The sequence below is a fragment of the Heterodontus francisci genome, chromosome 37 (assembly GCF_036365525.1).
Source record: "Heterodontus francisci isolate sHetFra1 chromosome 37, sHetFra1.hap1, whole genome shotgun sequence".
In the NCBI taxonomy this organism is placed as follows: Eukaryota; Metazoa; Chordata; class Chondrichthyes; order Heterodontiformes; family Heterodontidae; genus Heterodontus; species Heterodontus francisci.
In genome coordinates, this window is record NC_090407.1 from 18,524,550 (window position 1) to 18,551,385 (window position 26,836).

The 26,836-nt window shown below is 42.8% G+C and overlaps 1 protein-coding gene across 6 annotated transcripts in view; it reads right to left on the reverse strand.

Annotated features, from left to right (window-relative positions):
• Positions 1 to 26,836, reverse strand: part of LOC137352094 (calmodulin-binding transcription activator 1-like) — a 1,221,793-nt gene that overhangs the window by 1,163,893 nt on the left and 31,064 nt on the right. For all 6 annotated transcript variants that reach the window (XM_068017185.1, XM_068017183.1, XM_068017181.1 and 3 more), the window contains exon 2: positions 17,740 to 17,858. In XM_068017185.1, the coding sequence (XP_067873286.1) occupies positions 17,740 to 17,858 (119 nt within the window). The remainder of the gene's footprint in view (positions 1 to 17,739; positions 17,859 to 26,836) is intronic.

Below are 26,836 nucleotides of genomic sequence, written 5' to 3' on the forward strand. Positions count from 1 at the left end.
CTTAGGTGCACTCAGGTTAGGCAGAGCAAAGCAGAAACAGTATAAAATAAAAACAAGAAATGCTGGAAATACTCAGCAGGTCTGGCAGCATCTGTTGAGAGAGAAGCAGAGTTAACGTTTCAGGTCACTGACCCTTCATCAGAACTGACAAAGGTTAGAAATGTAATAGGTTTTAAGCAAATAAAGTGGGGGTGGGGCAAGAGATAACAAAAGTAAAGGTGTTGATAGGTCAGGGTCACAGAGAATAACTGACCAAAAGGTCATGGAGCAAAGGCAAACGGTATGTTAATGGCGTGTTGAAAGACAAAGCGTTAGTGCAGAGAGGGTGTTAATGGACAGAAAAATGAACAGCCCTGACCCAAAGCACAAGCATGAGAAAAAGAGTGGGCAGGCGCATGGTAAGAAAAATGAATACCAACATTTCCAAGCCTCTCACCTTTTAAAAAGTATCTGCTTTTCTATTTTTCCTACCAAAGTGGATAAATTCACATTCCTCCACATTACATCTGCCAATTACTTGCCCCCTCACTTAGCCTGTAATCCGCTTGCAATCTCTCTGTGCCTCCCTCACACCTTACTTTCCTACTTAGCTTTGTATTGCAACAAAATTGGATACATTACACGTGGTCCACTCATCTAAATCATTGATATAAATTATAAATAGCTGCGGCCCAAATACATCATTGTGGTACCTCCCACCCTTCCAGTTGCTGTATGCCAGCCCAAAAATGATCCAATTATTCCTACTCACTGTTTTCTGTCCATTAACTGATCCTCAATCCATGCCAATATATTACCCCCAATCCCATGAGCCCTAATTTTGTCCAAAATGTGAACATCGCTATCCTCGCTGATGTTGGAGCCTTGCATGAGTGCAAAAGGCAAGGCTGAAGCGTTTGAAACTATCTTCAGCCAGAAGTGCCGAGTGAATAATCCATCTCTACCTCATCTTGAGGTCTCCAGAAGCCAGCTGCACATAAGAATCTTCAGCCAATTCGATTCACTCCACATAAGAACAAACAATAATTTAACGCACTGGATACAACAAAAGCTACCGGCCCTAACAACATCCTGAATGCAGTGCTGAGACTTATGCTCCAGAACGAGGCATGCCCCCAGTCAACTATTTCCTGTATAGCTACAACACTGGCGTCTACCCAACAAAGTGGAAAGTTGTCCAGCTATGTCCTATCCATAAAAAGGACAAATTTGACCCAACCAATTACCACCCCATCAATCTGGTCTCAATCATCAGCAAAATGGTGAAAGGTGTCATTGACAGTGCTCTTAAGCAGCAATTACTCACCAACAACCTGCTCACCAATGCTCAGTTTGGGTTCTGCTAGAACCACTTGGCTCCAAACTTCATTTCAAGTTTGTTGCAAACACAGATAAGAAGGTTGAATTTCAGAAGTGAGGCGAAAGTGATTGCCGTTGAAATCAAGGCAGCATTTGACCGAGTGTGGCATCAAGAAGTCCGAGAAAAACCAAGGTCAATGGTATTCGGGGGGGGTGGCGGTGGATACTATCCAATGGCTGGAGGCATACCTAGCACGAAAGGATTGTGGCTGTTGATTTCAGCTCCAGGACATCCAAATTGCAATGTCCTTGACCCAACTATCCAGCTGTTTCATCAATGACATTCCCTCCATCATAAGGTCAGAAGTACTGATGTTAGCTGACGATTGCACAGTTTTCAGTTCCATTTAGAACTCTCAGAATGAAGTAGTCCATGCCCACAAGTAGCAAGACCTGCACTAAGTTCAGACTTGAGCTGATATGTACCATTGGTGCCACACAAGTTCCAGGAAATGACTGTCTCCAACGAGAGAGAGTCTAATGACTTCCCCTTGACATTCAACAGCATTAGCATCGCTGAATCCTTCACCATTAGCATCCTGGGGGTCACCATTGACCAGAAACTTAACTGCACCAGCCACATAAATATTGTGGCTACAAAAGCAAGTCAAAGGCTGGGTATTCTGCAAAGAGTGACTCACCTCAAAGCCTTTCCAACATCTACAAGGCACAAGTCAAGCGTGTGATGGAAAACTTTCCACTTGCCTGGAGGAGTGCAGCTTCAACAATACTCAAGGAGCTCCAAGGGTCAAATGGCTTGCTTTATTGTTTACCAATAAAAATGGTGAAAAGTTGAGGCCCCATACAACATTACTGCAAACCATGGATGGAAAGCTTTTGCTATAAACCAACAAATCTCACTCATTTATTCAGACAAGCTTCGCCTTCATTTTTGGAATCAACTGCCACTATGTTGTGGAGAAATCCAGCAGGACAAAGCAGGCATCCCAACCACCACTGTTATTAGCTCCTTCCACCACTGGCGCACCATGTCTGCAGTGCATACAATCCACAAGATACACAACAGCAACTCGCCAAGGCTCCTTCAACAGTACCTCTCAAACCCGTGATCTCTAACACCTAGAAGGACAAGGGCAGCAGGCACATGGGAACACCACCACCTCCAAGTTCCCTTCTAAGTTTCATAACTATTCTGACTTGTAAAGATATCCCTGTTCCTTCATCGTTGCTTGGCCAATTCCTGGAACTCCCTACCTAACAGTACTTTAGAAAGCATCTTCATTACACAGACTGCAGCAGTTCAAGAAGGCAGCTCACCACTACATTCTCATGGGCAATTGAGGGTGGGCAATAAATGCTGGCTTTGCCAGCAACGCCTACATCCCGTGAATGGATAAAAGGTGAGCGAGCAAAACTATGGCAAATGAAGTTCAAAGTGGGCAAATGTGAGGTCATTCACTTTGGACCCAAAGAAGATAAATTGAAAATTTTCTACACTGTAGAGTACCAAAGATATTTGGGAGTTAACAAATCATTACAAGCTAGTGGACAGGCACAAAAAAAAAACAATGAAAAAGGCTAAGGGAACGCTGGCCTTTATCTTAAGGGGGCTGCAACACAAAGCGAAGGGTGCTATGCTTCAGTTGTATACAGCCTTGGTCAGTACCCATTTGGAATACTGCATTCCGTTTTGTGCACGACCTATCAGGATGGATAGATTGGGTTTGGAAGGCGCACAGCGCAGATTCACCAGAATGATACCAGAGCTTAGAAAGTTAAATTTTGAGGGCAGGTTGCATAAACATGGCTTGTGTTTCTCTTGAGTACGGACATTTGCGGGGTGCTCTGATTGAGGGGTTAAGAGTTGACAGCATAGATAGGGAGAAACTATTCTCTCTGGTGGAGAAATTAAGAACAAAAAGGGAACATAATCATAAAATTAAGAGCTCAGCCATTCCAGAGTACATTTGGAAGAAATTTTTCACAGAAAGGGTAGTAGAAATCAAACTCTTTCCCCAAAAAGGCTTTGGATGCTGAGAAACTTGGAGCTTTCAAGCCCAACACCAATATTACTTTGTTAGGTAAAGGCAGTACAGTGGCGCAGTGGTTAGCACCGCAGCCTCACAGCTCCAGCAACCCGGGTTCAATTCTGGGTACTGCCTGTGTGGAGTTTGCAAGTTCTCCCTGTGTCTGCGTGGGTTTCCTCCGGGTGCTCCGGTTTCCTCCCACATGCCAAAGACTTGCAGGTTGATTGGTAAATTGGCCATTAGCAATTGTCCCTAGTATAGGTAGATGGTAGGGAAATATAGGGATAGGTGGAGATGTGGTAGGAATATGGAATTAGTGTAGGATTAGTATGAATGGGTGGCTGATGGTCGGCACAGACTCGGTGGGCCGAAGGGCCTGTTTCAGTGCTGTACCTCTAAACTAAAAAAAAACTAAACAGTAAGGGATATAGAGCAAAAGAGGGTAAATAGAGTTGAAGTGCAGATCGGCCATGATCTAATTCAATGGTTGAGCAGGTTCAAGGGCGAAATAGCATACTCAATTTCCAATATAGGGATCAGATCAGATCACAGACTCTTCTCCCTTCAATCACTAAACTCCAATGCAAAAAAAAAAACTCACCAGATTGGTGGTTTTTGCCGGCTGGTTTTCCCAAAATGAAAATTAATCACAAACTACCTACTTGTATCTTGGTTTTATATAACATTTACCCTAACTCAGCATGATCACCACCATGGAGATCCACCAGTCTTTGTTAAAAATTTGAATCCCTTTTTGTCCAAGCTGCATGGAACTCTTCTTTTATGAAGTCAAGATATCCTGTCACGTAACTAGATTTTTGGTTCCGGCTAGTTAATTGAATTTTCCTCAATTTGCATATCCAGATAGAAAAAAATTCACACAGCTGCTGTCAGCTGAAGTTGCTTCATTGGATGAATTCTGACTTCTGCAAATTTATGTTTAAAGTTCAAATTTTGCAAAAATTAGTATATACAAGTCATAAATTTATCAAATTGTCTATTTCCTTAAGAGTTTTAGGCTCAAATACCATTACCTGTGTGATTTTTAGCATGGTAGTCTGCGGGTGATCTGTAAGTACGTTACACATCTCCAGAACTCTGGATACTCCGGCAAGTCATTTATTCTTGCCTTTGACACCTCCAAAACCCCTTGTATTGTGGCAGCCTCGAAGAAAGTTATATGGCTCCCTCATGATGATCTTGATTTTTATTTGTGCTACAGATAATGGCTCACTCTTTCCCAGTTATTAGCTCAGGGGCTCCTCTCTCCCACTTTTTTCCTTCTTCCTGTCAATTGCATTCTCCACTTTTCATCCAATCGCCTTCATTCTTTTGATGATGTTGCCAAACCCAAATTAATTGGATCAAGCACATTCGGCACACAGCCTTCATTCCTCTCAAAGTGCAGTGGTACCTCCATACTCTTTGACGGAATAATGAAAATATAACTGCTTCCCATTGTTAAAATACATAATTTCTTCATGTCTCTTTCACGTCTGAGCCAGAGCTATAACATCTGATCATGGACAGCTCTGCTCTTATTCCTTTTTCTTCCACTGGCTTAACTATTTCCTCAAAACTCAAAAATAAAAGCAAAATACTGCAGGTGCAGGAAATCTGAAATAAAAACAGAAAGTGCTGGAAATACTCAGCAGGTCAAGTCACAGACCTGAAACGTTAACTCTGTTTCGATCTCCACAAATGCTGCCTGATCTGCACTTCCAGCACTTGGTTTTTATTCCTCTGTACTCAAATGGAATTCTCACATCTCACACATTGCTTCCAATGTTAGTTTCTCTTTTGCATCAAAAATGTATTTTCTCCTCTAAAGCTCTCAACTCTATAAAGTACATGTTGCTCCAGGAATAGAATATGCCCCCCTCCCCCCGGTTAACAATTAGGTTTTGCTGCCACAATAAATTCCTGGACAGGATGCAAGAAAGAGCAGTCACCTTGCAGATAATTCCTCACTCACCTGGCTTCTCTTTCCATTGTAATGTTTCTTGTCACTTTCTATTTTATCAATACAACTATTCAGTGTGCCTCTGAATTTTCCTCTTTTTATCCTTCCAAGCTCAAAATACATCATTCTATATGCTTTTCTTCTTTTATTCTATCCATGTTGGAATCAAAATCCACAGCACAATATTGTCACTAACTTTTTGCCAGCACCTCAAAACTGTGCAGCTCTTACCTGTCTTCTCGTCCTCCTGCAAATTCATCAGATTTTAAAACTCAAACCTAGCGTCCCTCACTACTTAATATATTACAATTTCATTTTTCAATCTTCATAGTGACCGCATTATGGACATTCCTCAAAGAATTCAGATAAAGCTACACAGCAAACTTTCAGGATTGAGAAGCAGATGTCAGTAGTCACTTTTGCTTCTCACTCTACATTTTACTTAATTATTAAGATGGAAAGAATTCCTCTTTCTGTGCTAATTGGCGGGTTTAAGAAGCATTTCATTCAGAGCAGTTACAAAGTGGTGGAGGGGTCTAAAATGTAGTCTTATCCTTCCAAACAATGTCCTTGAAGATGCCGATTTATCTTCACCTGACATTTCTCATCTATACCAGAGGCCTTCCCTTAGATATCTAACAAAAGAAATTTCTAAAGCATTATGTTCATGAAACTTCCATTTGGTTTTATGCAATCTAATTTCCAATGCACTTGGAGTCGCACTTGCGCAAATGAAATCAAAGCAGAAATGCTAAGATAGCTGATTGGCAGCACTAGATCTCCGTCTGCAATCAACCTGTAGTTGCAAAAGGAACAAAAGTTGTTTGTCTGCACTTACCTGTCTGTAAGATGCACTGCAGCAACTCACCAAGGCTCCACCCAAACCCGCAAACTCTACCACTCAGAAGGACAAGGGCAGCAGATGTATGGGAACACAGCCACCTGCAAGTTACCCAAGTCACACACCATCCTGACTTGGAACTACATCACCAATCCTTTCACTGTCGCTTGGTCAAAATCCTGGAATGCCCTCCCTAATAGCACTGTGAGTATACTTACACCACATGGACTGCAGCGGTTCAAGAAGGCAGCTCACCACCACATTCTCGAAGGGCAATTAGGGATGGGCAATAAATGTGGGCCTCGCCAGCAACGCTCACATTCCATGAACAAATTTTTTTTAACTCTACAACAACCCAACTAAACTGCTAGCACTTGGAGCTGTCACTTCAGAGGTGATATGCAGAAGCTAGAAGCTGTTCTAAAATCCAAGATTTACAGACTATGATTCGAGCGGCAATCACGATCATCCATCACAAGTTTCAGAACTGATCATATTCGTCTCCATTGTTTAAGGCCTCGATTTGAAGTTTCTTTGGACTCTCCTTTTGTTTGAACCAAGAAACCATGTACCAACTCAGCTGAATTGGGTGTCTCATATGGCTCTGGAAGATAGCCCAAAGAGAATTCCATTGTTTTACCTTACTAAAAAATGCTAAATATTATCAGAGTGGCTTTTTTCAGGGTTTTTTTCCTTCAAATGAAAAATCCTAACTGGAAAATCTTCAAATGCCTTTGGTTTCGATTGGTGGGTTTGAGCTGAGTGCCTAAGCAGTTCTGTTACTCAATCTTATGATGACTAGTGAGGTCAACCTGCTTGGCATTTGAAAACAATTCTCTTTTTCATTTGGTTACCTTTTGTTTTCCAGCCATAATTTCCTCCAAATATTGGGAAGACTGAAGCCATTGTCTTCAGCTCCCATCGCAAACTATGTTCCCTAGCCACCAATTCCATACCTACGCCCTGACCACTTTCTCAGGCTGAATCAGACTGTTCGCAAGCTGAGCTTTTGCCCCCATATCGTCTCCATCACCAAAAGTGTTTATTTCTATCACCGTAACATCACCCGTCTCTGCCTCAGCCCATCTCCTGCTGAAACATTTAACCATGACTGTGTTACCCCAGAGGCAACTATTCTAACACCCTCCAACCAGCCTCCAGTCTTCTACCCTTCATAAACCTCAGCTCATATAAACACTGCTTTCTACATTCTCACACCTAAATTGAAGTTAATAGTATATACAAGGTACTAACTAAATTATAAAAGAGGGAATTGGGATTTTTCTCTTAGATCATAGATAGGCAGCTAACACCTGTTGCTTGCAATTCCTGTACCATGTGGGAACTTCAGGACACTTCAAGTGCCAGGGGGAACAAGGTGTATTAGAAGTGTCACCAGCTGCTTGAGCTCAAGCTCAGGATTTTTGATAAAGTGTCTACCAAAACTCATTTTCACAGCCACATCTCCTTCCTCAGTGACTGTCTCCAGCTCCGATTTATTCCACATGGATTCCAACTGAAGTATCACCCTTCGTGTTTTGAATCCACCCAGGATTACAGGTATCTGAGAAATACAACGTTCCTCAGACTGTTGTTCTCGCTGCATCCAGAGATCCACACTCAGTGCTATGCGCTGCCACATGTACACACTGGACCTCTCTCTCCAGAAGCACTGCCTCACCTTATCTCAAAGCTGTTCTACTCCACAGTTTCATTTCATCCTTCATCTTGTGCGACGCATTAATAAAAAACTTTCTCTCTTCCTTTCATATATTAAGGAGCGCAAGCTCCAGCAGCTGATGGGGACTAATGCCCCTCCAGATCCTTCTTCCCCTTCACTGCCCTCGAACCCCACCCCTTCTGATCTGACCCCTTGCCATGTATTCACTATACCCTCTGACCTTCCCTTCTCTGATGCTGAACGTTCTGTACTCAGCAAAGGACTCAGTTTTATCCCCTTACGCCCCCACCGCAAAGAATTTCACGCTCGGCATGACGTTGAGCTCTTCTTCCGTCACCTTCGCCTCCAGGCTCACTTCTTTGACCAGGCGTCCTCCCCCGACTAACGAACCCATTCACCCACCTCCAGCATTCTCCCTCTAACTGGACCCCTTCCTCTGGCCTCTTACCCGCTCGATCTTTTCATTGAAAACTGTCGGCGAGACATCGGACATCTCAATTTCTCTGCCCCCTCATTCACTCTAACCTGTCCCCCTCTGAACTTACCGCACCGTTCTCTCAGATCTAATCCCGACATTGTCATCAAACCTGCAGACAAGGGTGGTGCTGTTGTTGTCTGGTGTACTAACCTCTACCTTGCAGAGGCTCAGTGCCAACTCCCAAACACTTCTTCCTACATCCCCCTGGACTATGACCCACCACCGAAGATCAAACGACTGTCCACAGGACCGTCACTGACCTCATCTCCTCTGGAGATCTTCCCTCTACAGCTCCCAACCTCAGTTTTCCGCTACCCTAGACAGCCCGCTTCTACCTCCTTCCCAAAATCCACAAACAGGTCTGTCCTGCCCCACTGAACTTATTTCTTCCTATCTTGGCAATCTTTTCTCTGCTGGCCCAGTCTCTTCCCACCTACATCCATGACTCTTCTGACGCCCTACCTCATTTTGACAATTTCCAGTTTCCTGGCCCCAACCGTCTCCTCTTCACGTCCAATCTCTCTACACCTCCATCCCCCACCAGGACAGTTTGAGGGCTCTCCGCTTCTTCCTTGAGCAGATGCCCAACCAGTCCCCATCCACCACCACCTCCCTCCGCCTGGCTGAACTTGTTCTCACATTGAACAACTCCTCCTTCAACTCCACTCACTTCCTTCAAGTAAAAGATGTTGCTATGGGTACCCGCATGGATCCGAGTTGTGCCTGTCTTTTTGTGGGATATTTCGAACATTCCTTGTTCAAGTCCGACACAGGCCCCCTCCCCCAACTCTTTTTCCGATGACTGTTTTGGTGCCATTTCCTGCTCCCGCCCCAAACTGGAAAACTTCATCAACTTTGCTTCTAATTTCCACCCTTCTCTCACCTTTATATGGTCCATCTCCGACACTTCCCTTCCCTTCCTCGACTTCTCTGTCTCCATCGCTGGGGATAGGCTGTCTACAAATATTCATGACAAGCCCGACTCCCACAGTTACCTCGACTATACTTCTTCATTCCCTGCCTCCTGTAAGGACTCCATTCCATTCTCCCAGTTTCTCTGTCTCATCTGCTCTGATGATGCTACCCTCCATGACAGCGCTTCCGATATGTCTTCCTTTTTCCTCAACCAAGGGATCCCCACCCCCCACCCCCCAAACTACGGTCGACAGGGCCCTCAACCGTGTCTGGTCCATTTCCTGCACCTCTATCCTCACCCCTTGCCCTCCCTCCTAGAACGAGAGGGTCCCCCCATCCTCACTTACCACCCCATCAGCCTCCAGATCCAAAGGATCATCCTCCACCATTTCCGCAACCTCCAGCGTGATGCCACTATCAAACCCATCTTCCCCTCCCCTGTCAGCATTCCGAAGGGATCGCTCCCTCCGCGGCACCCTGGTCCACTCCTCCATTACCCCCACCACCTCGTCCCCTTCCCAGGGCACCTTCCCCTGCAATTGCAGGTGGTGTAATACCTGCACTTTTACCTCCTCTCTCCTCACTATCCAAAGCCCCAAACACTCCTTTCAGGTGAAGCAGCGATTTACTTGTACTTCTTTCAATGTAGTATACTGTATTCACTGCTCACAACGTGGTCTCCTCTACATTGGAGACACCAAACGCAGACTGGGCGACCGCTTTGCGGAACACCTCTGCTCAGTCCGAAAGCATGACCCTGAGCTTCCGGTTGCTTGCCATTTCAACACTCCCCCCTGCCTCATGCCCACATCAGTGTCCTGGGATTGCTGCAGTGTTCCAGTGAACATCAACACAAGCTCAAGGAACCGCATCTCATTTACCGATTAGGTACGCCAGACTGAAAACGGAGTTCAATACTTGCAGAGCATGACGGGCCCCCATTTTTATTTTTAGTTACTTTTTCTTTTTTTACGTGTTTATTTTATTTTAGTTTGTTTCTATTGTGCCTACCCACTGTTTTTTTTCATGTTTGTGCTTGGGCCCAGGCTGTTCAGTTTTCTGTCAATTAACACCCTCTCTGTACTAACGCTTCGTCTTTCACCACACCATTAACATACCGTTTGCCTTTGCTCCATGACCTTCTGGTCAGTTATGCGCTGTGACCTTGTCCTATCAACACCTCTTTTGTTAACACTTGCCCCACCCCCACTTTACTTGCTTAAAACCTATTACATTTCTAGCCTCTGCCAATTCTGATGAATGGTCACTGACCTGAAACGTTAACTCTGCTTCTCTCTACACAGATGCTGCCAGACCTGCTGAGTATTTCCAGCATTTCCTGTTTTAATTTCAGGATTTTTGAACTTGAGGAGCACCTGGAGTTACTGCAGATAATCAGGGAAGATAAGGAGTTTCCTGGATCATACCAGGATGCGGTCACCCCACAGGCACGTGTAGTATACAAGGCAGGTGGGCCAACCGGAAGCATAGGAAGAGGCAGACGGTCTAAGAAATGGCCGTCGAATAACCTTCAAAAATCTTAAGAAAATTAATTCAATATTATAGAAATAGCTCTCTCAAGAAAGAGTCTAGAGCAGTTTGCCAGGCTGACAGACACAGGATAGCGTAGGCCTGTTACCTTTGCCAAGGACATGACCCTAGCACAGGATCTGAAACAAGACTTCCTAAAGCTGATAATATGGAGCCTCGTACCCTGTCTAGATGTTTTTTTTTAGTTTTTTTAGTTTTTACAGATACAGCACTGAAACAGGCCCTTCAGCCCACCGAGTCTGTGCCGACCATCAACCACCCATCTATACTAATCCTACACTAATCCCATATTCCTACCACATCCCCACCTGTCACTATATTTCCCTACCACCTACCTATACAAGGGGCAATTTATATTGGCCAATTTACCTACCAACCTGCAAGTCTTTTGGCTTGTGGGAGGAAACCGGAGCACCCGGAGAAAACCCACGCAGACACAGGGAGAACTTGCAAACTCCACACAGGCAGTACCCAGAATTGAACCCGGGTCGCTGGAGCTGTGAGGCTGCGGTGCTAACCACTGCGCCACTGTGCCGCCCATGTGTCTGGCAAAAGTTTACAAACAGTACTGAGCAAACGATAAGCCCCAAAATGACTTCGGGGCAGAGTGATGGGCATGGGAGGTGTTTACTTTTAGTATGTCCCTTGGTGATTTTGCAATTGGAATTGAACAAGTGATTGACATGGGATACCTCCCAACCCCTAGAAAGAAACAGGTGCTCAGGAGGGAAATCTTCAGTCTTCTTCTGAAAAAGAGAGCTTCCCAAAGCTTGGCTTTGGACACATGTTAACCAAAGTGTCGGGGGGAAGGCTAACGCAAGGAGACTGAGGACCCCAAGGACTAATGAGACCACCAAAACCTCGCCTGCCTCATCCATCAGGGAGTCTGCCAACATCATGATCTGGGATCGATAATCCTTTCAACCTGTGACGGCCGTATGTCTTTTCTGTCTATTTAGCTTATGCATCATATTTAAACTGTTGCTTCTTAATAAGCTACTTTAAAAATCACCTATGACTTAAACCTTCATTGGGTATCTGCGACTCCTGAACGTCAAGGTATTGTCACTCCCAGCTGACTTCAAAGCTTGGTTTGGGAGTGGCACAGGTCCCGAAGACTCCTACACCTGTAAGATTTAAGTTCAGGAGTGCAGTCCAGACCATGAGGCAAGGCCATACAGAGGAGGAAATAACAGCGTAGAAATGCAGTCGTTATGGGAGATTCCATAGATAGGGGGACAGACAAGCATAACTGTCATTGAGAGTCCTGCATGGTGCCAGGGTAAAGGACATCACGGAGAGGGTGCAGAGTATTCTGCAGGGGGAAGAGAGTCAGCCAGTCGTGATACACGTCGGTACCAACAACAGAGACAGCAGGCATTGAGGTCCTGAAGTCAGATTTTCTGAAGGTACTGAGGAAGTTAAAAAGTAGGACCTCGAAGATAGTAACTTCTGTATTACTTCCAGTGCCACAAGCAACAGAAGAAATGGGAAAATAACTAGGATCAATGCTTGGCTTGAGGCATGGCATAGGAGGGAGAGCTACGGATTCTTGGGGCACTGAGAACAATACTGGTCACTTATTCAAAAGGGACAGATTGCATCGCAACAGGGCTGGGATCAATGTAAATGTAGGGAGGTTCACTAAAGTGGTTGGGGAGGGTTCAAGCGGGAAGGAGCGATCAAGCGGGAGGGAGGGTTCAAGCGGGAGGGAGGGGGGGGGGAAGAAGGGAGGGGGGGGGGAAGAAGGGAGGGAGTGGGGGGGGGGAGGGAGGAGGGTGGGAGCGGGGGGGGGGGAGGAAGGAAGGGAGGGAGGGAGCAGGGGGGGGGAGGAAGGAAGGGAGGGAGGGAGCAGGGGGGGGAGGAAGGAAGGGAGGGAGGGAGGGAGCGGGGGGGGGGGAGGGAGGGAGGGAGGGGGAAGGGAGGGAGGGAGGAGGGCGGGGGAAGGGAGGAGGGAGGGAGGGAGGGAGGGAGGGAGCAGGGCGGGGGAAGGGAGGGAGGGAGGGAGCAGGGCGGGGGAAGGGAGGGAGGGAGGGAGGGAGGGAGGGAGGGCGGGCGCAGGGCGGGGGAAGGGAGGGAGGGAGGGAGGGAGGGAGGGAGCAGGGCGGGAGGGAGTGAGGGAGGGAGGGAGCTGGGCGGGGTAGGGAGGGAGCAGGGCGGGGGAGGGAGGCACACGCAGAGGCATACACAGAGGGTGGGTGAAGCAAATCTGCAGGGAAATCACAGATGTGCAAGAACTATAGAGTGGTGATATTAGGGAACTTGAGTTACACATATCAATTGGGGTAATATGAGGCATAAATGCTAAGGAGGGGGGAGAGATTTCTGAACATGTGTTCAGGAGAACTTCCTTGACCAGTATGTTCTCGGTCCAACTAGTAAGGAGGCATTGCTGGATCTGTTGCTGGGGAATGAGGTGGGTCAAGTGGACCAAGTGTCTGTGGGGGAACACTTGGGTAAGAATGATCATTGTATCATACGGTTTAAGATTAGCAATGGAGGAGAGCAAGGAACAATCTAAAGTAGAACTTCTAAATTGGAAGAGGGGGGATCTAACCAGTGTAAAATGGAACCAAAGATTGACAGGAAAAACTGTCAGAGCAATGGCGATCTTTAAGGAGGAGATGTTTAGGTTACAAAGAGAGAATATATGAGAACAGAATTTCAGTTAGGATCAAGGGAACCCAAAAATCTTCTACTTGCATGTAAATAGTAAGCAAGTAATAAAAGGTCGGGTGGGGCCGAGTAGGGACAAAGAGAGCAATATACGCTCGGAGACACAGGGCAAGGCTGGAATACTAAATGAGTACATTGTATCAGTGTTTACCAAGGAAGAGGATAATATCAGTAGAAGTGGAGACGGTAGAGGTAACGGATGGGGTGAAAATTGAGAGACAGGAGGTACTGGAAAGGCTGGCTATGTTTCTAGTGGATAAGTCGCCTGGTCCGGATGGCTTGCATCCCAGGTTGCTAAAGGAAGTGAGAGTAGAGATAGCCGAAAGGCTTGCCATAATCTTCCAATCTTTCTATGTTGGAGATGCCAGAGGATTGGAGAGCGGCTAATGTGAAACCCTTGTTCGAGAAGTGTAAGGCTATTCCTAGTAACTACAGACTGGTCAGTTTAACATCAGTGATGGGTAAGAAACAATAATCAAGGAAAAGATCAACAGGCACTTGGAGAGGTTTGAGTTAATTTAGGAGAGGCAGCACAGATTTGTAAAAGGCAGATCATGTTTGCCCAATGCAATTTAATATTTTGATGAAGTAACAGAAGGTTGATGAAAGGAAAGCAGTAGATGTTGTCCATCTAGATTTTAAGAAAGCATTTGACAAAGTACCACATAAAAAGGATGGTTAACAAAACTGAGGCTCATTAAATAGGAGAGTCAGTGTCAGCTTGGATAAAAAATTGGCTTACTGACAGAAAACAGTGAGTCATGGTGAATGGTTGTTTTTCAGACATTAGCACAGTAGACAGTGATGTTCCCTAAGGGTCAGTGCTGGGACTACTAATTTTTTTGAGACATATAAATGACTTGTAAAACTTCAAAATTTGATGATACCAAACTTGGAATTGTGGCAGATAGTGAGAATGATATCAATTGACAGCAAAAGGACAAATATAGGCGAGCAGAATGGGCAGACAAGTGGCTGTTTGAATTTAAGAGAAAGAAGTGTGAGGTGATTCATTTTGGCAGAAGGGACAGGGAGATGCAATATAGACTAAATGGCGCTGTTCTAAAGAGTGTACGGGACAGAGGGACCTTTTTTTTTGGGCGGGGGGAGGTTCAGGTACATCGATCTTTGAAGATGGCAAGACATATTGAGACAGTAGTAAGCAAAGTATATGGGATCTTGGGGTTCATAAATAAAGGTATTGAGTACAAATGTAAGGAAGATATGCTGAACCTGTATGAAACTTTGGTTAGACCACACTAGAGTGGTCACCACACTTAGAAGGATGGGAGGGTCCTTGAATAGGATGCAGAGGAGATTTACCAAAATAGTTCTAGGGATGAGGGATTTTAGTTACAAGATTAGGTTGGAGAAACTGGGGTTGTTGTCCTTGGATAAATAAATTGAGGTGGGGATTTGATGGAGGTGTACAAGATGACGACAGGTTTAGGTAAGGTCGACAAAAAAAAAGCTGTTCCCATCAGCTGATAGTACAAGGACTAGGCGACACAGATTCAAGGTTTTGGGCATGAGATGCGGGGGGAATGTGAGGAAGAACTTTTTTAAACACGGTGAGTGGTAATGACTTAGAACTCACTACCTACAAGGGTAGTGGAAGCAGAGACGATAAATGATTTCAAAAGGAAATCGGAAGGCCAGTTGAGGCAAATAAACTTGCAGAGCTCCAAGAAAAAAGTGGGGAATGGGACTGATTGGATTGCTCTGCAGAGAGCTGGCATGGCCTTGATGGCCTCCTCTGTGCTGTAATGACTATGACCCATTCACCCATCACACCTATTCAAGGATCTACACTGGCTTCCTGTACCCGAATGCCTCCATTTTAAAATTCTCATTGTCCTTTTCCAAATCCCTCTATGGCCTCATTCTTTTCTAACATGGCGACTTGCTTTAGTCCTACGACCCGCTTTAGTCCTACGACCCTCCATAAGCTCTGTGTTCCTCCAACTCTGGCCTCTTGTCCATCCCCAATTTGCTTGACCACAGGACAGGCACCTGAGCTTTCAGCTATCTAGGCTCTAAGCTCTGGAATTCCCCCCATAAACCTCTCTGCCTATCTATCCTCCTTTAAGACCTTCCTTTGGTCTACCTCTTTGTCAAAGTCTTTGGACCAATGTTGATTTTTATCTGATTACACTGCTGTGAAGCACCTTGGTACATTTTAATATATAGTCCCTTTAATTTACTAAGTTGTTTCTTTTCCTGGCTAATCATTGGTTTTGGCATTAGCTCTTTAAATAGCCACACTTTATCAGTAGATGTACAGACTGGCAGTCATACAATTGCCAATGATTGTGTGTGTGTCTGTAATCCTGTTGAACTGTGTTCATTGAGATGGTTACTTACTGTATACAATGCTGATTATTTTATGTCCTGTAATATGCAGTTTTTATGGTGACAATTGTTTTTTTCTCTGACGTGAAGTAAAGACAATAATACAAAAAGCAATACAGAATCTGGCACAAACTGATTAATGAAAAACTAATTACACTCCAACAAAAACAAGAGGGGGAAACAGTAACAAAACAGAAAATCCTGCAAATGCTCAGGAGGTCAGGCAGTATTTGTGCAGCGAGACAGAGTTAATATTTCAGGTCAATGACCTCTCATCAGGATTTTGCTTTTATGTTGGGGGAAACCGTACCTTTATGTTAACAGTATTTTACTCAGGATCAAGTTTACCTTGCAGAAAAGGTTAAATGTTTGTCACCGACTTACTTGCATAGTGTGCAATACCTTTCATCAGTCAGCTGCAGTTTCAAATCACTATCTCTGAACATACAAGTTAAACCTTGGGATTAACAGTACAATCATTTATCCCAATCCAGTTTAATACATATCAGATGCTACAATTTTTAAAGATATCAAACAGTTATCCTAACACTACAGCTACAAGCAATTAAATCAGTGAAGGAAGAGATAAACTCAGGGTGCTTCAATAATAAAATTATTGTAATATTTAAAGCAACCTTTTATGAAGATAACTGCTACATTAATTTGACACCCTTTTTAAAAAACAGGGTGAAATCACCACCAGTCGGTACGTGTCTGAACTTGTCTGGTTTAATTAACCATTCTGCTTTTTTAATCACAAATGCATAGATTAAATGTATACCTGTCAATAAAAATTAGATAATCTTCATAAAAGTTACATTCCTTTAACATTTACCAACCGCAGTGTGTGCTTGTGATAATCGATATCAAGTCCACCAGGAACTTACATTCAATACATAAAGCACCCAATTCCCCAAACTTTTCCAGGTTTGTTTCAGTTATCCAACATAACTGACAATTTTCAAAATGCAGGGCTCTTTATATCAGATCTTCAAATAAACAAAAAAGTACAGTATAAGGACGATCTACAGCTACTACCAGGGTGAATATTCCAGTGAGCCATTCCTACTTCTGTGAGACAATCATCAGTGTTGCAACCAACTGACTCCAATCAGATCATCCTAAAACTGTGACCAATGTGACAAAACCTGTAAGGTTTGCATCTAGTTCATCAACCTTCAGAGATTCTACAGAGAACCTGAGGGACTTTTGCTGATGCAGTCATCCCTAATACAGCGAACAGCAATGTACTGGTGGGGGGGGAAAAAAAAAAAAATCAGGAAAGCAGTACTTTGGAGCTAAAAAGACTGAAATGCCAGCACATCATCTCAATCTAAGGAACTGGGCACTGCATCTACAAAACATCCCCAATGAAAGCCTTAAGGGAGCTGTAATAACCACTTTTGAAAACCACATTCCGTACATTCAGACAACATTGTGGAATATTGTTAGAACCCTGATTTGAAGCATTTTCATGATGCAGTGCCAGCCAGGTCATTGAGGCAGCTGGAGGAAGAGATATGCTCAGGGTAGACAAGCTGCTTACTCATCATCCAAAGCCATTCTTGTACACTTCTTGATGAATAGTGAAAGATTAGCATATCATACAAACAGATTACCTGTCTTGGTAGTTATGGATTAATGTATGTGTATGTTCAAATCTTGATTAGTTGAGTTCCCAGTAACAAGTACTGTGCTGGTCCCAAAGAGTTTACACCAGTGATACTTCCCTATTCACATCCAAACTTGCAATTTTTCTGCTTTTTTTGAGAGATCAAGCCACTGGTTTAGAGATCATTTCTTTCACCTGCCACCCATTCCTACAAAAGCAACTGCATGATCTGAAGCATAGCTTCCAGCTAGAGACAGCTCCTGAAACAATCCCAGACCACTTACAATCGGGCAGAGTCAGCAGAAACAAACACTTCACAGTACCTCGTTTGTGTTCCAGCGGTGTCTTTCCTTTGGTAAAGCAGAACATTTCGGTAGACATTCGAGTAACTTCTTGGGCAAGAATATTTTCACATGACTGCCATTGCTGTTCCCATGATCATCTGGAATGAAGTAATATGCTAGAAATTACTGACTGATGCAGAAGCTTGTGGTCAATGTTACATTAAAAGAGTAACAAGTACAGGTCAAAATCTTTGTGGTGGAAACCAGGTCAAAACATTCTGAAGAGGTCAGTAATAAATTTGACACATCTGAGGAAGAAAAAAAATTTTTTTTTAAATCTCAAATACAAAGTACCTCTCTCCATTCTTATCTTTCAGTTTTAATACAATTCATTCTACCCCTTCAAGGAGTTTTTGAATCAAAAAGAGCATTGTTACATTTTTTCTAGTTTCCGTTCCCTCCCACCCTAAGTATGTTCACTTGCAGGTTCAAATCCCATTCAAGATGTGAGCACATAATCCAGGCTAAGACTTCAGTGCAGCACTGAAGGAATTGTGCACTGTCAGAGGTGTCATCTTTCAGATGAGATACTAAATCAAGGACCCAACCATCCTCTCAAGCGGGCTAAAGATCCTATCGTACTATTTGGAAAAGAGCAGTCAAGTTCTTTTCAGTGTCTTGGCCAACATTTATTATTCAACCAACACCAACAAAACATTATTCTGCTCACTCACTGCTGATTTTGTGCACAAATTGATGTTTGTCCCAACAACAGTGACTAAATTTCAAAACAGATTATTTCATTGGCTGTGAGGGATTTGGAATGAAAAAATTCCATATGTAAATACAAGTTTTCCCCCCCCCCTTTTCTCCTCTACTGAAGGTGCAAACTGTTGCTAAAATACAGTTGAGTGCCGGACACCTTCCATCACCTCACTGAAGTAGCCATTTCTCTTATGTAAGTCCAGACAGCAAATCCTGAAAGCCCATCTCAGCAGGCTATTCAAACAATGGGAGCATCACAGCCAAACCTGACCCTGTCCTATGACAGCCCTGTGCATTTCATCAGCAGAGGTCACCAGATAGTGTTCAAAAACACATATCCCAGCCAATATTTCATTTCCAAATCCCAGGAGCATTCATGCCAAATGTAGCATCACTACTTCTGGCAGCAATCAATTAAGTCAAAACAGACCGGAAATCAAACCTAGGACTCTCTGTACAGCAGTGCATGTAGTTTATCCATGGTTTTTTGCACATTTATAACCAAATTTAACCAGAGAAATATTGTAACCTTTTTGACTCCAAGCAGGGAGCATTCTCTGGTCCAAATTAAAATTACACAACAGTACAAATTCAACAGTACAAAGTAAAACTTGATTTTCAGTTGTGGAAACCTAGAAACACACCTCGCTGCTAACTGTTCTAACTCTGCATTGCAGTGTTTAAAGAAATCCAGTTTGCATTGTTGTTCTTTTTCCATCATTGGGGGAATACCCTCAAGTCTTTCGGTTAAGCATTTTGGATAGATTGCTATCATTGTGATTAGCATTCAACTTGTAGCTGTAGCATAACTTTTCAGATTTCTAGTCACAAATAAAAGCTTTTCCACAAGTCCAAGTTCTACATAAAAATCATGCACTTTATTTTTTAAAAAGCTGTCAAATGATTACACGATCGCATACACGGTAGCTCTTCCATCACATGGGAAAGTACCAGCATAGGCACGAAGTCTCTCAAGGATGCTCAAGTGTCATGGGATGGTTGCCAGAATTTTTTTTTTTTAAATATATTGCCTCTTATTCCCTCTATACCTTCAGATTCACCTTCACTTGTACAACCTTGGTGGTATTGTGCATGTTGGACCCTTGGCCCATCAATTTGATTTCTCATTTTAAAACAAGTATTGCCCCTCGAGTTTTCCAATGATCAATGCCAAAATTATAAGTTAATAATTGAAATGACATTACTGGAAATGTAACTCTTCATCAGGAACCTTGTAACGCACTGTGACATCATGTGCAGTGGCCGCCATACTGCCGATTGCTAAATACCACCTTGCAACTTACTCACAAAAAAAGCCATCATATAAATATTACAACATATAAAAACATTAAGAAGTTATCTCAATAGGATCATCTCCTTCCACTAAGTTATTGACTCACTGATGGGGTACAATTCCACAGACACAAGTACAGTAACTTAACCAGCCATTCTCCACGTTCGAGCCAAGCTGATAAATACAAAAGCTATTGACCATATGGACAGCACACCCAAACCAATTTTGTCTTGACCCACATTCACACATGCTCTTACTAGCAGGATCAGAAGCAGAAAGAAAGGCTGATTTTGCAGCTCTAGGTCAGGGGCTAGGAGGCCAATTATAGCATGTCAACTGACATTATGGTTGGCAGCTAACTTAGTACAGACCAGGAATTAAAGCTGGGACTTTCTAGTCTATACGGCTCAGTTACACGCTGGCTTTACTACCTGAACCATCCAGGGACTTTTGATGCAGTAATTTAATCTCATGGTTCAGATTACAATTATAAACAATTACTGAATTTCTCCATTAAATTATTGCCTTGTAACTCACTTTCAGGTATTGATTATTCTATGTAGTCTATTTCCTGGCAATCTGTTTAAAATAAAAACTTACATTACTCCACTGCGAAGAAGCTGAAGGTCTGAGGCATCACATGATGAATGTGTACCCTTTCGTCCAAATTACTACACCTCTACTATGCTCAGCATTTCCACAGTATCATGGTTAAAAAGAGAAAAAAAATTTCAGCAGACAATATATTAAAAATAAGTAGTTGTCAGCAAGTTTAAAGCTCTTGCGATTTAAGACGTCATCAGAAGTCAAAGTCAGTGATCTATTAGCCTATTCCTCTAATCTAAAATATTTTAATACATTTTGAGTCATTCAGGTCTCAGCTATTCAAGAAGTTCCAGCTCTTCAAAGCTTAAGATTCTGGGCAGTTGTATGGTATTTTTAACGACAAGCGCCAGAATAAATCTCTCTCAAAATTTTAAGGATAACAAGAACATGAGCTCACGCACATAACTGTTTCAGCAGTATAAATTTTGAACAGTATTTTGATGGTGACTGTGGGATCACTTTCTATTTCAGCACCCAGTATCAGCATCAAGCACTTCTAGTAAAGGACAGTATATGTTAGCTGCAGAGTTAAAGTTCCAATGCACTGCCCTGTTGAGCATTCCCAGAGTAGGTGCAGAGTAAAGTTCCCTTTACTCTGTACCTCGCTCCAACAATGTGATTTTCTTCCATTTCCCACACATACCACCCCATGTCTTCTCTAGATAATATAGTGCAGAACTGGGATAATCATGAACTATACATCCATATTCACAAGCAACTGTCTTACACTGTTCAAACTCATTTCATATAGAACCTTTACATCCTACAGACCAGCAAGACTTCCATCCCATCTGTCTGAGCTAGGTTTAAAGGGAATGGCTAATGACTAATCTACTTTACCACTTGGTCCCCCATAGGAATATTTTTTAAGTACTGAATACCATTAAATGGTTTTATGCAAAAACAATCATTTAAAGTGCATTTTCCTCATTTGCCTCTTCATAACTGTACAAAAAAATTGAGATTTTCAAAAGTATAATTTCTGATTAAGTATTATGCAAAGATCTGGAATTTGTACAAATTTATTATGCAGGAGAATATCTCATCACTAGTACCTCGTTTCAAAAAATGACAATTTGCTGATGGAAAATATTCCAGTTAACGAATTTTGAAAATACTTGTGACTTAAACTATGACAAAAATTTGTCTCAGTTCTATTATACTGGACAGTGTTCTATAAGAAGCAACATCTTTTAGAGCTTAATTTTTTCTTACTTTGCCTTCATTTTCTGTGCTTAGAGAACAGTGTTGACCAATAGGATTTTGATGCTTGCCAAACTTGTGGCGATCAGGTCGCCATATTTGCCACATGATACAAAATATATGTCATATTAATAAAGCAAATGCTCCATCTTTTGAAAATAGGTTTGAGGTTTTAAACCGTCAAACAAGACAGATACACTCACTGCCAGAGCCAAGAAAACAGCTTCAAAAAAAAGAGTTTTGAAATCTAACTGTTCCACAAAGCAAACCTATTCTATACACTCTCAAAGGGTGGTGACAATCCATTAACTTGTGTCCTGTTTCAGACAGTGTGCTCCAGTTTATTTCAAACAAACTAATTTCTTCAAGAGTGAACTGTCCCTATTTTATTAATATATTAGGAGACACAGGGAGAGCAAAGAATGGACAAATCTCTACATATTGGCTTCTGCGCTCTGACCCTTACCTTGCTTACGCTGTCACCTGCCATTTCTGAATACAGCGTCCAGACATTAAATAGACCTTTGGCTCATGGCCAACCTCCTTTTACACATAAAGTTCCCTATTCCTTTCAATCACTCATTTCAACAGATCTATTAAGATGAAGGCCAAACAAATTTGGATGTTGCTGCACCACCCCAGCTTGCCAAAATTGCACATTTCAACCCTTATTGGCAGCCATGCAGTGCTGTCCGTCGCTCATGTACTTCAACTGTTTTGCGAAAGCCGCCAACTACCAGTTAAACAAAACCAAGTTCTTCAGTTAGCATCCTATGTCACTAGATTGCCCAAGAAAATTTTGAGAGCAATTGGACTGCTCTCCTTCCGAAGCGCTTCACAGAGCAGTCCTGCAAATCTAAATGCAGCGGCATTAGAGGGACTCGGAGAGAACAGGAACAGAGAAGGTAACAAATGGCAAACTATTTTTCTTGTTTCATTGAGCAAGTGGCCCTTCAGCTTCCAGGTCACTAGAAACCCACCAACTCAGCTATATTCTCATTGACAAAGTCACAGTTTGACCAATAAGAGACTCCTGTCCAACAGCAACGTGGTGGATTCTTCCTTGCTCAATTAGTGACGGATGACAAATAGTGAGTCACACCCATACTCATACCCACAGCTGCAACTTTAACACAACTCCGTATGGCTCTAAAAATGAACAGCACCAATTCACATGTCTGTGGCTGATTCACCACTAGTGGCAAGTGTATTGGACAACACTGTTATACAACAATTAAGTTAGATCACTGCAATACCAAATGTAACTATCAGAGCAGCTCCACTGGTAGCTCAGTGGGTAAATGCACCATGTGTTTATAGTTTCAAGCTATGCAGATTTCGGAGGATTCAGGTTCAATCCTTGATCTGTGTCGAGGGAACCAATCTCAGCCAGTATAGCAGTGGGGGACTATAATTGATCTCAATGCTGCTAGGATTGGAAGGTGGCAAAAGAAGGGGAATTATGGCCAGGATTTATGATCATGGAGGATACAGCAGCCTAGTTGTTGTGATATCGGACTACCATCTCAGTTCAAATTCTACAAATTGTGAAAGTGGACTGAAATAAAATAGGTAGTTAATGGGCTCACTCAGGAAAATAACCATGAAAGCTATTGGACTGTCATAAAAACCCATCTGGTTTATGAATGTCCTTCAGGTAAATAAATCTGCCACCTATACATAGTCCAGCTTCCATGACACTAGACCCACACTAAGTGGTTAACTTTTAATGTGCTCAGGGCATCTGGGGAAGAGAAACAAATGCTACTTGGCCAGTGTTTTTTTTTATTCATTCATGGGATGTGGGCGTCACTGGCTAGGCCAGCATTTATTGTCCATCCCCAATTGCCCTTGAACTGAGTGGCCATCACAGAGGGCATTTTAAGAGTCAACCACATTGCTGGAGTCACATGTAGGCCAGACCAGGTAAGGACGGCAGATTTCCTTCCCTAAAGGACATTAGTGAACCAGATGGGTTTTTACAACAATCGACAATGGCTTTATGGTCACACTAGACTAGCTTTTTAATTCCAGATGAATTAATTTAATTCAAATTTCACCATCTGCTGTGGTGGGATTCGAACCCACGTATCCAGAACATTAGCCTGAGCCTCTGGGCTACCAATCCAGTGACATTACCACTACACCACCGCCTCACTTGTCCACTTCCCAAAATTTTAAAAAAAACAGCCCAATGTGAATGTATAAAGATGACATTTCAAGACAGAAGTAACCTTAGCTGCAACGCTCCAATCCTCCCCCGCACACCCCTTTCAAATATCAGACTGACACTCACACTGCCTATGAAGAATGCCCATTTGGGCAAGGTATCAGAGGGATGTCATACCCATGAAAATATATCCCCATGTGAATCCAAAGTCAAAAAAAACCAAATCAGATACAAAAAGGCATAACCCACAAGCAAAACAAACCAATGAGCACAACCTTCCTGATATCATGCTTTGCGTACACAAATTCCAAATAAATTAGTCTCTTGCTTAATGTTCCATATAAACGTATGCAGCAGTGTTACAGTACTTCCATTAACCAGAAATAAATAACTTTACATTTAATTTTTCAATGAGGATGTCTTGACACACCCACTGAATTAATCATTTTAATCAGTGATGAGTGCGACCACAACCAAAAATAAAATACCTCCCATGCAGAATCCAGTCAAATATAGCATGACTACTTTAGAAAATTGTGCATTGGAGTGATCACAACACCTCTGTCTTTCTCTGAGTTCAATAAACCACTGGACTCTCACTCTACTGGAAAAGAAACATTGATATGCCTGGCGTTAACACATAATCTAGCCTGACACTTGCATACTGAAGGAATTTTACATTATCAGACATGCCATCATCCAGAAGAAAGATTTGTCATGCCCAGTAAACACATATCATATTCCTACTTTGAGATATGAAGTTTATTCAAGGTGGACTATTTAAAATTGACTAGACCTTTTTTTTTAAAAAAAGTGGACAGTGTTGCAAAAGATGGCCACCGAAGGTCAGATCACCTGGCCTTAAGGATACATTCCAGGCTAAGAGGGGTCAATTACACCCATCCTGAAACCATCAAGAGACATTCCTGAATTGAATGGGTTCTTCTCTAACAAAGGAGGTGTGAATTAGGCACATCATAACAGAATTATACTCATCCAGACATTAATGGATGGCCATGGATTCCACATCCTAGTCCATTGTGTGCTCACACTAGGGGAGAAAAACCATGTCACATACCAGAAATGTTAATAATGAATTGTGACTTTAAAAGGTAACCCTAGAGAGCGCGAGAGCGCTAGAGCGAATGAGCGCCGGAGAGCGAGAGCGCGCTAGAGAGAGAGCTAGAGAGAGCGAGAGCGATAGATAGTTAGAGAGATATCACAAGAACATCACAGAAAAGCAGTCCAGCCAGGCCTGGATGGAGCCCTGCTACTAATTCTACACTATAACTTGCTGCAGCAGAGAACTGAAAGTGACCCACCCCCTCCAATCTGAAATCTTAACCACCAGAAATCTACAACACCTCAACAAGACTACAAACAACCCAGGCCCGCATCTTTAAAAGAGACTGTTCTACTTAGTCAATTTAACAAGTTTACTGTAAATCACAAACACCTACTACACCTTGACCCCTTACCCTTTATCTTCTATCTGTCTTCTCGTGAGTGCACAAGAGTGTGAATGGTGTTGCCAACATTTCAGGGAATGAATATTGTTCAATAAGTAGTTAATCTGTTTTAAACCTACAAGTAAACTTGTCATTGCCTGATTATTTGGCAAGTAAAACACTCAGGGGGTAATTCATCATTTTAAACAAAGCACGATTGCGGTCAGTTAGGAGGTGAATAGTGGGAACCACCCACATCCCTTATCACCTGTCAATAACACACTGGAAGACAGAAAGAACTTGCATTTATACTGTGCCCTTCTCCATCGCAGGATGCCCAAAAGCACTTCACAACCAAATAAAGTACTTCTGAAGTGCAGGCACTATTATAATTTACATAGATGCAGCAGCCAAAATATGCACAATATCCCAAAAACAGCCAAGAGGTAAATGATCAGATAATTTACTTTTGGTGGCATTGATTGAGGGGTAAATGTTGGCCAGGACATCAGGAGAAATCCCTTGCACTTCTTCGAATCGCGAGAAAACATGCAATCTGTAATAAACCATGACCTCAAGCAACGGCAGCTACAGTGAGTTTCGAAGCCAACAACCCTCGAGAATGTGACAATAATTTACTGAATAGATTATGTTTACCAGTTTTATCTCCACTTAGAAGATTAAAGTGCTTCTGGTCTATGCTAAATTTACTGATCTCAAAACATGCTTGCAGGAGCCAAACTTGGGCTAGGAAATGAGAAAGGGATTGAAAAGAAAAATCACCCAGAGTGCTGACAAGTATGTAGTGACCCATTCAAGAAGGTGCAGGTGTGAGGAATTTAGAGTACAGGATCACACGGCTGTGGTGCCTCCGATGATTAAAAAGCCGAGCAACACTCAGTCATAGATATCACATGCAGTGGAACGACTTGGGCAAGGTGGAGGGCTGCTGGTTTCCATGGAGCCATTCAGTGGCAAGAACTAGTGCCTTCAAACAGGATAGGGAGGTGGGGCCGGGGATGGGTGGTGTACAGAAATACTATGAAGGATTCAAATGGCATGCTGGGATGGTAGATAGACCATCAGAGAGTACTTGTATTTATATAGTGCCATATATTAGGTCTCTGAGAAAAATCCCGAAGAGCTTCACCAATAGTTTGTTACTATAAACAGCAGTCACTGTTGTTCCTGTAGGACCAGTGCTATACAAAACAGCAATGAGGTGAAGGATCAGTTAGTCTACTTAAATGGTTATTGGTTGAGGGCTGATATAGTCATTTGACCAGGAGAACTCTGATGTTTATAAAATACTGCCACGGAATCTTCAAGTTTCATCTGAAACGTCAGAACAGTTTAATCTATTACACACTATTATAAAGTATAACAGCACAATAACTAGCCATTTGGCCCAACAGGTTCATGTGCTGTTTATGCTCCACATGTCTTCTCCCATCCCTCTTCCAGTAATCCTTCAGAATATTCTTCTATTCCTTTCCCCCTCATTGCTATCGAGCCTCCCCTTAAATGCATCTATGCTATTTGACTCAATGGTGTCTTGTGGTATTGAGTTCTATGTTCTCACCATTCTCTGGGTAACAAGTTTGTCCTGAACATACTATTTGATTTATTAGTGACTACTTTATATTTATG